General features: G+C 41.4%; 1 protein-coding gene across 1 annotated transcript; it reads right to left on the bottom strand.

Moving 5' to 3' along the window:
- Window positions 1-690: 690 nt before the first annotated feature.
- On the bottom strand, window positions 691-11,684 carry ATP6V0E1 (ATPase H+ transporting V0 subunit e1). The gene is made up of 4 exons (XM_068959242.1): window positions 11,479-11,684; window positions 9,442-9,489; window positions 4,031-4,158; window positions 691-1,226 (listed from the first exon to the last, which is right to left on the bottom strand). The coding sequence occupies exons 1-3, from the start codon at window positions 11,580-11,582 to the stop codon at window positions 4,065-4,067; spliced, it is 246 nt and encodes an 81-aa protein (XP_068815343.1). The 5' UTR covers window positions 11,583-11,684; the 3' UTR covers window positions 691-1,226; window positions 4,031-4,064.
- Between the last annotated feature and the right edge of the window lie 1,449 nt (window positions 11,685-13,133).

Raw genomic sequence — 13,133 nt, 5'->3', positions numbered from 1 at the left:
AGGCACAGTTGTACAGAATTAGAGGAGCAATTGCAGTTTATGCGGGCATGATTTAAGGAGGTAAGGAAGTATATATGATTCATGTGTATGAGGCAGAATTTATAGCCTTCCAGTTATTCCTTAACCAATGTTATATATTTTAAACTGTTACTAGATTCATTTCTGCCCTTGTGGACTCAGCCGACATTGAGGAGCTTCAGCAAGTTTTCATCTCTGGCTAACGCTGCCTTGTGCTTAATCAACTCTTTCATTCCACAAAGCAGCAGACAGTATAAAATAGTTGCTATTTTCTGTTCAATTCAAATTAACTTAAGAAGCATTAATTCAAATGCTTCTTACCCCATCTGTATCCTCCAAAATGGCCAAGGGGCAAATCACTCTATCAGCATCACTATTTATGCCTCATTCACACTAGCCATGTTATCCTTGTTACCTAGTCCCTCTGATATCAGAGGGTGAGAAGTTCATGGAGAAGAGATTCTCAAGTTTAGCAGTCACTTTCTCCTGCAGACCTTTCAGCAGTTGTGTTATTATTTTAGAACCACCTGAGAGATGTGCACGTGGCAGCACATGTTCTTATCTCATTACTCCACTGGACTGTATTACAGTTTATCTGCATTATCTAAGTTTCTTGAGCTCAACTCTGGCTAACTATTGTTTGATTAAAACCACAGCAGAGCACATTGTAACTGCTATGGAGGATTAGTTTTATTTCCAGGTATGAGAAATATAAGACCAAATTTCCCAAAGATACAACTCATTTTAAAAAATAAATGCCATCAACATGTGGCAGCATTGTTTCTCCTCTCCTCATAAAGATTCATTGCACACATTTTCCCCAGTGCAGTCAAACAGAACAGGGGTGAACAGCCCAGCAACAGACAACCTAGGACCTCTAAGATCTACAGTGCTCATACAGAGCGAGCAAAGTGAACGAAGACGACGACTCCATGTATCCATTAAAAAAAGACTTAGAAGTTCCCATCTCACTGGCCGTTCGTTAATAGACAAAAATTTACAGAACAGAAGAGGAGTTATAAATTGTATTAGGCACAGTGTTAAATGTTATAGTAGGAAAATAGGAAAAAATATAGGGCTTTGAACAAGCCATTTTGAAGCACAATACAAACATTAAGGCATTAAAGCAGGCTTGGTATCCAACCAGCTATGTTAAGGGCATCTTTGGGTCAGCAGAGTTTTTCATCTGGAGGAAATCTCTTCTGTACCTGCAAAGCAAGAGGCAATTTAATTATTCCTTTCCATGGAGGCAAATTACTATTTGAAGACCTGGTTGTTGAGTTAACCACAACTATTTACATTCTTCACACCATTTCTCAGTGTGTTTGTGGGAGAATTCAGTGTGTAGAGAATTCATCTATATGGAGCTTTAAGAGTAATTTCTACTTCCCCGCTTTCTTCTTAGAATGTAATTTCTGAGGTTACTGCAAGTAGTTTTAGTTACATTATAAGCTGGTAGAACAAGTGTTCCGCTAGAAAGTGGTTTTAAAGTTTTAACCATTTTTAGCGTAACAGCATCCAGTCATCTGGATGATGACCCTTCTTGCGCTTGGCATGAAGGCAGTTCCTGGTCTCAGAACACACACTGTAAGTAACACATGTAAGGATAACAGCAGCTGTTAGATCCCATTGCTTAAAAGAGGCTACAATCCCTATTTACCACAGCTACAGAAATTTGCATGTTCTGAGAACTAGAATGTCTGTAATAGCCATACTGCTCTCCAAGCCATTAACTTGATTATATAGACAAGTCGTCATTACCTGAATTAAAGGGACACTGAAGAGTCACCAAACAGAAAGACCGAACATCTGTAATTTTGCATGGACCAATCAAGCCAGTACCCGTAGAAGCTTCTCTCCTGTCAACTAAAATGCAGTAACCATCCGGGTGCAGTTTGAGCCTGCTCCGTTGGTAAAGTAATAACTGTTTGCTTAGACTATCTTCCTTTTTAAATAAGGTCTCTCCACTCTGGGAGTTAGTATTTTATTCTCTTTAACTCTTTGCATTCTGTCCATGCTAATCCATCCAAACCTCAGTTGAAAGAAAAACTGGAGGAAAAACATACAAGCAAAGCATAGCACATGCACCTTGAGCTCTGCAAAAGCACATCTGAAAAGCAGAAAATCCTTGGGCAAACAAGTAACGGTAGCTCTATTCATGAGATTCTGTGCGACGCCGAGAGATGTATCCTAACTCTTTCAGATGGACTCTAACTCACAGCTCCTTCAATTCAACAGGAGGCGCTCAGTGCATAGGCGCACAACAGTGAAAGAAAGGCCATGAGAGCCTCATCTAGGTAGCTAGCTTCCTGCAAATGGGCTCACTCAGCATTCCAGGAGTACTTCAAACAAGACTGTGGAGAATCATATATACTGTTATAGCATATTTCTGCCTAAAGGCAAGAAAGAACATAATATCTCACCATATTTGAGCATTATATATTTTTTTAAGCTTTCTTCTCATGAAGACAAGAACTTTCCTTTTCTTCCAAAATTAAGTCAATGAAATCAGCTCAAAGGTTAAAATAATAATTGCTTCATATAACACAATAATGTGTGCTATATACAGCTTGAATTCTCCATTAATAAGTTAGTTAAATGATAGGTCCTCACATAGAATTCCTGGCTATCCCAGAATGCCTCTCCTCCTCCATCCAAATTTACCACCAGTCCTCTGGAAAACCCTTCTCTGATTCCTTTCCAACTTTGTTCTTGCTAGTAGCCAACATATAGTTCATTTGTCAGACAGAAGTAAGACCAATTTTTATATCCAGGTCATCCACCTGCCCCGATAACTACATTTCCGTTTCAGATCCCAGGCAACTGAATTACCCATGGGATTCGGGGATCTATATGCCCCCTGCCAGAATCCACTGGCCTCCTGGTCTCTGTTTTTGCTAACTAACACTACTTCTCTGCACACAAGAGCAGTAAAAATCCACCTTGAAAGTCCAGCTGGATTGTTTTGCTTTGAAACTACAGAGCTTTGCTCCAGGGTGCTTTACAGCCAGCAACTGAGTCATAGCATTAACTGTCATCTGTCTGCTGCTATTGGACTTTTCTAAACAAAAATTACAGTAATAAGAGCAAGGGGTACGTGGCTAAACCTAACAGATAGAAAACAAGTAAAAAAAGAGTACTGAAAATTTTGAAACACTGAGTTTATCAGCATAAAAGCTAAAGTCATGGGTAACTCTTTGCACATCTACCCTTCATTTGAACCCAAAGCTCCAAATCCAGCCCTTGCACAGAAGGCTGAAGTCATGATGCTACTCCTAATACAGAATTTATATTTTTGCTGGTCATGTCAGAGAGCCTGTCTAAGGTATTTCAACAACAGCATTCTAGTAGCGCTACCCAGATAACAACCATCACTGTCATCTATACTTAAGTTACACATAAACTATTGTTAAAAAAAAAAAAAAAGAAATAAAACGCATTCATCTGCAAGTTAGGTATTAGCGCTATACACTGACAGGAGATAAAGAACCACTCTAATTCTAGTCCTTACACTGACTTCCCAGATGAATGAGGGCAACTGCACATTGCCTTGGACATCTGGACAGTTCTTGGATAAAATGATGGTAGGCTGGAAAAAAAAGAGGCTTAACAGTTGTCAAAGATTAGGACACCCACTTGCACTAGCTGTTAAAAGAAGAAGAAGAAAAACAGCAACAACAACCACCCCAAATTCCCTATCCCCAAGGACTGCTGTTTTGATAGAAAGAAGAAACTTCCCTCCCCCCTCCCAGCACTTGCTTACTGAACACACAAATAATAGCACACGACAGCAGAGGCAACTAACTGTACAACAATTCAGTCCAAACTTTCGTGGTATCCAATCAGGCTTAACATCCAGAGGTCTTTTTTTTTTTTTTTTGTTGCAGCCTATAGGAAGATAGCTTTATCTTCCAAAACAACAAGCTATTCTGAACCTACTGCTTACATGACTGTTCAAGCTCTCCTGAATCTTTAACATACGAAATATATTTATAAATTGGGTCATACTCACCTATTCAATAAATTGCAGCAGAGGACAGACATCCTTAAGGCCAGTGAGATTTAAGATACCAGATTGTTTCATTGCTTAACTGCGGCCCAAAGAGAGGGTTGAGTTGAGCCAGAATCGCAATCAGCCAACTGCAAGACAACCCCCCAGCCCAAAAGAGAGATCATCAGCCAAATTAAACAGCTTATTATGTAGGGAAGGCTTGTCCAGAACATAGGTACTATCAAAAAGGAAAATACCATATCCAGGAAAGTCTAGTATCAAATCAAAATTTTGCTCAAGCTCGTACACAAAGACGGGATACTAGCAATGAAGTTCTGGTACCTTATCATTCTGCAGCTGGAATAATAAGTTATCCTACTCTATTTAAACCAGCACTGTCAGCACCACCTGACAGCATTTCTTTTGTACATTTTTCCTTTGAAAGGGACGTGCTTTTGAGACTTATGAAACTCAGGTATGTATGGGCTCAGAAGACAAACGTTAAGTGAGAAGGTCCTTTTCTTAGTACCTATGAAGCATCCTTTAAGCAAACAAAAAAGGTCTCCGAGAAACACAGCATCTCTCGTTTGCTGTCATTTTCAGGGTACGATACTGCATCCCCTTGCAAACCACATATAATTTTCGTAAGAGCTTGAGCAAAAGTGGACTTAAACCTGGAACAGAGGCCAAAGGAACAGGGGTATGAAGCAAAAGGGTACAAAACAACAGCGACCAAAATAAAAGAAAAACACCCAACCCCACCAAACAAACAGTATGACAACAAACCCCAGAGCATCATCATCATCAGATCATCGCCCTCCTCATCAGAGCAGCTGACGAACTAACCCTGCAGAAGCCACAGCCAGAACAAGAGGAATGTAGTTTGTGGAAAACATCCAGGAAAGCTAGCAGAAATCAATATTCCACTGTTACAAGATTCAGAAAAAGCCATGGATGCTTCCATGGATTTAAATCTATGTAAAATAATAACTAAATATATTTAGTGAACAAACTGGATCATTCGTCTGCTATTTCTAGAATGCTTTGTAAGGAGGATAAAAAACAGAGCAGCTTTGTAATGGGAGCTGCCACAAATGTATCAGAGTGCTTAGGCAGTCATGGAAAATTCCACGCAAACCTGGATGCTTTGACTAGCAAACGTAGTGCAGGTCAGCTGCAAAATGGCATGAGGGCCATAGGCAAAAGATGCGGGTCAGACTTCAAAAAAAGAAAAAAGGTCAATCCTCTTAAAATTTACACATATTTATTTTCAATGCCATTTTTGGTTTTGCTTGAGGTAGGACTCCAGTTAGAACTAAGTGTTGTACCTGCAGCAGTCCATCAACCTCTGTTAATAGTCACAGTGTGCATCAACAAATGAAACTAATCACTCATTCTGAAACATGTATCAGATTCCACAAAGTGACTAAAACATCAGCAGGACACCAACAAGAATAGCCAATAACCCTTAGGCTTATTTTGCTATCCAAAGTGATGACGAAATAATTTGAAGTCATATGTTAATCTTTATGTTAAATGTACTTAAGGCAGAAACAAAATCTCTCTTAAAAAAAAAAAAAATCCCATGAAATCTATTTTGCAAGGGTTAGTTTTCAGACACAGAGGCAGATAAAAGGGGTACCAGAGCACTATACCATCTGCCTTTAACATCCTGAACTAACTGGAGTGGGAGGTGGATAGAAATACTAAAAACCTGGTAAAACACAGTATTCTCTTTCCCGCTGTATAGAAGGAAAGAATTCTATGCACAAATATCTCACCTCCCTGTGCTTCCTAAGATCAGGCCCAGCATGGCTGTGAAATAAATGAGCTGGAAGCACATTCAAAATATTGATGTGTCCCAGCTGTATAACCATGCGTTAGGCAAATACTGTGCCGTTTTCAAAAGCTATTTGTTGGGACCATGCTGGATACCCAACTCGTGAACGGCGGTAGCATTACAGGTCATTACTGTAGTCCTCCTCCCTGCACTGCTAGGACCTAATAATTTAAAGCAGTAGCTAGGCACTGAACTCTATGACTCCCTTGCCTTCAAGATAAGTCATGGAAAAGCTTCCCCCACACATTTTGCTTAACCAATGCTGCTTTCTATGATAATCTACCCTGACAATGTGAAACAAAATGGGACACAAAGTAAAACAAAGCAAGCCTCTACATCCAATGTGTAATGTTGTAGAGTTGCTAAAATCAGGTATGGCATTCAAGCCACCCACGGATCCTTAAATTCTACCGGATACCAGTTGCAACAGTTAGTGTTAATTATCCAGCTCACACAAGGGAATTAAAGTCCCTTATGTTCTACTAGGAAGATTTTAAAAGGTCTTTCTGCCATAACTGCCATCTGTCAGTCTTTCTGTCATAACTGCTGCATGTTACAAATTAAGGTCCTGATACCTGTTTAAATGTCAATTTGGGCAACCATATTTTAACCCACTTAGAATTAGTGGCAAATGATACAATTCTTCAAACATCCTGTCTTCTGTCAAGACTATCATGGTACCTTTTCACGAGCTGCTCTGTAAACAGCAAAACAGATTTAAACTTTGACAGTACCTTACCAAAATGGTATAACCTAGAATTTCTCTAGAAGCCTTGACTCCATATACTTTGCCTTATATCCTGTTAGGTTCCTGAGGCTTGCAAATTCTCGTTGAAAAGGCTGCTGGTAGAATATTTGTACACAAACGATGCACTTATCTATGCAAAAACTTCCCACAGAACAACCAAATTAACATCAGGGAATCACAGTGGTTATTCAGGATTAACACTATTAAACCTCTTTCTTCTGTGTTTAGATTTAAGGTCAAATTTCACTGACTGTTTAAATTTGAATTAATTAGCATAAACTCAGTTTGATTCAGCAAACCGAGCAAACTGATTCAGCAACCGAGTGATGTTTAATAAAAACAGGAAAATTGTTTTTTATTGTTTCAGTCAGAAGGCTAATTAAAAAAGCATGAAAGGAGGTCCAGCTACTAGAGCTCTACAGAACTCTACAAAGAAGTAGATGAACAGCACCAGCCACCTACTAAGGACACAGGAGTGCAAAGACCATACCTGCAACAACGCAACAACCGATTATTTTAACCCTAACATTGTATCCAACAAAGAATCCCCAGAATCCATTATTCTAGGCTTCCACCAAGACTGGTACGTTCTGTATACAGTTCTTGAAGACACAATCACTGAACGGTAAGGCAAGTGCTATCTTTGAATACTGGACAAAAAGCCTGCTCTTTGTTGTGTTCCGGAAAGTAGAACCTATAGATGTAATTTATGCGATTGAATATAATTCTTGATGGCATAAGATGTACTTAAGAGTCTGCTTCTTTTTCTTTTTTCAACATGTAATTGGACAAAGCCAAAGGCAATAATGAAAGTGAGCTACAGCCCGCATGATTAAGAATGAGAATAGAGAAGCATCCACTCACCGGACATGCAAAAAGCAGATTATAAATCACGTTAATGACCACTAGATTTATAACAGACCTGTTTCAGTACAAAAATTGCAACTTACAGGTGAAATACCACTGTGCATTTGACAAGTTCAAAGCACTCGGTCAAACTGAAGGAATTCTATGACAAATATATTCCACATTTTAATCCAGAGCATTCTGAGGATGCCACGTGGCCTCAGCATCAAGGAAACCGTTCATCCTCAAAAAATAAAAAAATAAGCTTAAAGTATATTGGAAGGGTAGGACATTCAAGTTCTTTCTACGCCCCATTTTAACAGAAGTAATGAGAACTCCTTTGTACTTAAAACACCACTATCCCCCCACCCCCACATACACCTAACTGTATCCTAAACACAATAACGTAGTAAAAGAGAGCATCCAGCTGCCCACTGCTACCCAAGCATTTGGAACTTAGCACGAGCTTGGGCTGTTATCTAGTTGATTTGCAGGGGAGGAGGCCTTCATAGCATTGAATTCCCACATCCGAATACCAAATTCAAGCTGCTGGCACTACAAAACTCTTCTCTAGTTTCCGCATCTGTTCAGCGAAACGTAATATATATTTAACCTGTTACATTTACCTAACACGAAAAGAAAGTGCTTAGCCTTTCATATAAAAACTGTCACATTTAAGAAAATTATTTTCATATCTAAGAAGTAAAAATACAGAACTAAGTTTCCAATACAGAACTAAGTTTCCTATGCTTTAACAAGTTATCCAGAAGAATGACTTCAAGACTTCGCATGTCAAATATCCTACACTAAAACTAGGCCCCAACTGTTTAAAACCTGAATATCACATTATTAAACTGAATCAAACCTGCATAAGCCTGTACCACAGGCCAACCCACACAGGCTTTTTCTCAAATAGGAGAGCACTGGAAACCTGGTTTTTGGCTGCCAGTTCCTAAGAATTACAGTCTTAATATTTGAGGATGCACCTCTCCAAGCATTCATATTAAGCTCCTCGGAGTAGTATAAATAACGCCTAAATACTTAAGGAAAATACAAATGCTATTCAAGTAGAATTGTGGATAATGACTTTATTACAGGTTACCCAGAAAGATCTAACCAGACTTTTAATCAAGTTACTCTCCATAGCATAATCCTTCTAAACACCTTTTAAGTTATTATCAGAGAAAGTGCTATGCAGAAATATCAGTCCCTGTGATTTTTCAGAAGAAATATCTAAAGAAATAAGTATGCTTTCTGTTGCAGACTTGAGGTAAAGCTGGTTCACCTCGTTAGAAAACACGGCATGAGCAGTGTCTCGACAACTCATTTTGTTATTTCTACCAATTCTCCTACAGAATAAAGGCAGCCTCAAAGCATATTGTGCACATTTAAACAGGAACAGCCTTAATATGTCAAAGCATCATGAGCCTGTCACAGAAATTACCTGGCGCATATACGTACATCTCACATACAGACCATTTTCATCTTCTACTCTAACAGATTTAAAGACTGCATCCAAAGGGACCAAACTAAGAAAAGCAAAGCTCATCAGTAACCTTAAACTAGTATCACCTTGGAGTTACATGTGAGAGTGTAAAGAATGAAAAAAAACAGGATGTCATTGCTTGACTGTGAATCAGCAAAATTTTAGACTCAAACTGTTAAACCTGTGAGTTAATAAGCCAGTTAACCGGAAAGGAATAATGGCAGCTCAATATAGAGTACTATTCAAGAATATATTTCAGAGGACAACAACAAAAAGAATTCCGCTCAAGTGCAATATCCACCAACAGGAAAATATCTTCTACAGTAGGTTGAAGGTTTTTTGTAGAAGCAAAACTTCTAAAGGCTGTCAAAGAATAGCATGTTTCTAAATCTCTGCTACGCATTTGAACAGCTTCCTCCTACATGTCTTGAGAATATAAAAAAAAGGACCTGTTGATTATAGCAGAACTAGCTGTGCCTTGAATAACAGGTAAAGATGATATTTATACTTACAACAGGTAGCAACAAACAGCACATGTCACCAGCATGGTGTTGATAACACTGCAAAAAGAAAGACAGCTGATTAGGTGTCATGTTATGACTGACCACAAGATACATAGAAAAAAATTCCAAGAACAAGTTCAACCTCAGTCATATGCAAGGTGACTCAAGATGAATGTTCTAACTTATTCCAGTTGAGTAAGTTAGAGAGGCTCACACTCTGCAAAGAACTGGCATGGCTTTTGCAAATAAAAATACAGCAGTACAGCTATATTTAACAAAACCACTCTGAAGAGAACTAAAATCTTATATAACAAATACCCTTTCTCCATTTCACAAACCTTTCTATCTGCAAATCAGTAAACTGCTCAGGCTAGATATTCAACTGTAACACTAACATTAAGCAATGAACATTTTCTCCATTTGCAAAACTCTGCTTACAAAAGTTTTCAGTGTCAAGATATTTTATATCATGAATGAGGGTTTTGTAAATTCAATACAAAATAAAATCTCAAGGTCACATGAAACAAAACTGCAGGGGAAGAGTTTCCTTTCTTGCTTAAAGGAAACTGTGAAAGAGAAACCATAGCTCAGCTGAAAAAAAAAAATCAAGCAGCTCTTCAAACTGACAGTGGTAAAACTGCAGCTATACAAAGGATTTTTAAATGGAAGGAAAGGAAATTAGATTCTCTAACAATGAGCAATCTGTGCAGCTCAGGGAACTTAGTAGCAAAGTGGAGGGCTTTTTCTTGCTTTATTATAGAAAGGAATCTCTCTAAACATGTTCCACTCGAGCAGAGTGAGAAAAACCTCAAGGCAGGTAACTAACTTCTAATCTTTCTGCAACATAGATAACCTTTTCCTCTTTTTTTTTTTTTTTTTTCCTTCGTACAAATGCACCTCGTCAGCTGTCAAATGAATTCTACAAAGCTAACAGTCTGCAGTAGTGTTTAAGAACTCCTCCTTGGCAGAGTCCTGGAAACATAGTTTGGAAGTTTTAGCCTAGGCAATGCAAAATCTTAGCCCGGTTACAACTTGTACTGATGGCAAGACCAGGAGCTATTTTGAACTTTTTTTTTTTTTTTTAAAGAGGAAAAAGATGAGAAGTTAACAAACTACCCAGCATCACTATAGACATACTGCAAAATCAGAAGACAGCAGTGCTCTATTCATATTTGTTAAACAACCAAACTTTGGGAGAACTGGAGAACATCTGTTAGTGACCCTTCACTTTCCACATATTTAAGGAGATGTCTGAAAGATGCATTTCCAAGACATGTCTGAGGTCAGACAAGTTTTTAGGCAAACAAAAAAAAAAACCACTTCAGTTTTGAATTGAAGTAGTGTCAGAGCTAAATAAAAGCACAGGGGAATTGCTCCAAGCTTTGATAAACATCTAAGAGAAAAGACAGCTGATATCTCTGGAGTAGAGCGCATGTCAGAGAGGGGAAGAGAAAGTAAGAGACGATTGCCTCCTAGAGAAAAGAGAAAGATAAGAACTTGTCCCCTTTTTACTTGACCAGCTACAGTCACTGAAGGAAAAAAATCCTCTCTGCTTCGACGTCCTGCTGTTGTCCTTCGGCCAGCACGGCTGCAAGACCACTAGCGGGTACTTAAACACCGAGTGGAGAGGATCGACAGCAACGTGCTCACGGTCTCTCCCGCTGCGAAACTAGAGGAGGGTGGAATAAGTCAGGAGAGGTCAAGGTCAAGCAGAAGAAGGAGGAGGACGTTGTTGTGCAAACGGCACCGCGGAACCGCTCGCCGGAGGCCGCTGCGTATGCGGGGAGCCTGCCGGGCCCGCGGGAAACCGCGAGCGGCGGAGCCCGCCGGGAGCCGGGGACACCGCTCCGCGCTCGGGGCCGCCCCGGCGCAGGCGGCGGCCCTGGGGCCGGCCGGCGCCGCCGCACGGGCCGCGGAGGGCAGCTCGGGCCGGCCGCGGCCGCCAGGCCGCTCCCGCCCGGCCGGCCCGCCCGCCCGCAAGGGCGCGGCGCCCCGCGGCCAGGCCGCGCCGGGGCCTCTCTCCCGCCGCCGCCGCCGGCCACTCACCCGCGGTTGGGCCCCTTCGGCACGAACCACGGCAGGACGCCGCCGACCAACCCCCAGAAAACGCTCATGACGAGGATGGGCACCGTCAGGCCACCGTACGCCATGGCCGGGTTCGCCGAGGAGGCGGAAAGTTGCGCGGAGCGAGGCGACGCGCCGCCTCCCCTCCCCTGCCGCTTCCTCACGGCCCGCCGCAGCGCCCCGCCCCGCCCGCCAACCAGCGCCCGCCACGTTACCGCAGCCCTGGCCCACGCGGGCGGCGCCGCGTGACGCGCGCGCGCGGCTGCGGGGAGGTGGCCGGCCCGCAAGCCCCGCCCCCTCCCCAGGCCCCGCCCCCGCGCGCTCGGCGCTGTACAGCGGGGGCTCCCTCCGCGCCGCGGCCAGCTCCGCCCGCTTCTGCCTGGGGAGGTCAAGCGCAACCTGCGCTGCGCAGCTGCCCCTTCTCCAAGGAAGGGAACTGCATCTTGGTTATGGAAGGAGGGCAGAAGAAACAATCTTTTTCGGGTTGGGGGGGGGGGGGGTAATACACTTGTAGCTCTAAGGCTGGTTTTAAGCTTAGGAAAAATCTGGAAACATCTAGAAGACGCCTGAAGGGGAGACTATTTAAGACTCATGCAACGTATTTGCTCAAAGACTGACAACGTCTTTGGGGAATAACTGAGTGAACCCCCGTGACTTTCTCAGCACATCGGCTCAACTCAGGCAAAAGAAAACCCTCATCCAGCAGCATGTGTGCACGCATGAACTGAGAGGGTAAGAGCTCTGGACACACATAAAAGAAACCACATTCGAACCCAGCGTTATAAAGCAGCTGTCCTAGGAATACCTATAGTTTATGACTTCACAAGTTCAAATGTAATTTTCCCTGATTCTTGGCATCTCACCTTTTAGACTGCACTGTTTTCTCAGGCAGGAGCTGAATTTCTTTCCCTATATATCAGCAATTAGCAAGCCATTCACTAAGCCACTAAATTCACTCATCTCCAGGCCCGTTTTCAACATGCTGAGGCAGCTTTCAATTACACGTATACATTGCTTACACAAAAGCTCATCCAAAACAGGGTTAACAGCAGAACTGAGACTCCCTTCACTCCTACCCTCATCAGAAACAGACAACTACTCCAAAAGCCTGGGTGAAGGAAGCCCTATTTTCCTCGACTTCTAGCATTAACGTGAAGGGCTCAGGCACTACACAGCAAATTTAATGGACGTGTGCTTGGACCCAAAATGCTTCGTGAACCTCTGAAGTATCATCTTTTACTTACACGTTCATTAGATATGTGAAAAAACATAATTTATTCCAAAACAAAGATTCTCCACCTTATTTCAAAGGCCTGATAATCTATTAAGTATGTACAGTACATTGAATTAAACATTTTCATTTAAACAGGGGCACTTCTAAGGAAGTGTTAGTTAAGGATTACTGGAAAAGACAGAAACACACTTGCCATCAGACGCATCTTCTCAGGATTGCAGCACCCTCTCAAAGTTTACAACTTCGGCTGTAAACACACTGTTTTGGGGAAACAACTTTTTAATTTCCTTAAAGTTAGAAAAAAAATTAAGAAGCTTTTTAATTTAGTGGAAATATTTTTGACTTAGCCAGCATCAAAACATGAAAATGAACATTTAAACACTAACCAGACATACTGTATCAA

The sequence above is a fragment of the Struthio camelus genome, chromosome 13 (genome assembly GCF_040807025.1).
Source record: "Struthio camelus isolate bStrCam1 chromosome 13, bStrCam1.hap1, whole genome shotgun sequence".
Lineage (NCBI taxonomy): Eukaryota > Metazoa > Chordata > Aves > Struthioniformes > Struthionidae > Struthio > Struthio camelus.
The sequence above is the reverse complement of the archived record's forward strand: the minus strand, read 5'-3'. Positions and strand labels throughout refer to the sequence as shown.

What these genes read in the sequence shown, in the direction of transcription:
- ATP6V0E1 (XM_068959242.1), bottom strand. Translation starts at nt 11,582, where the DNA reads ATGGCGTACGGTGGCCTGACGGTGCCCATCCTCGTCATGAGCGTTTTC. An exon ending in CCGAAGGGGCCCAACCGCGG is followed by an intron (nt 9,490 to 11,478) that starts GTGAGTGGCCGG and finishes TTCTTTTTGCAG; the next exon opens with TGTTATCAACACCATGCTGG. An exon ending in GCTGTTTGTTGCTACCTGTT is followed by an intron (nt 4,159 to 9,441) that starts GTAAGTATAAAT and finishes GTTGTCTTGCAG; the next exon opens with TTGGCTGATTGCGATTCTGG.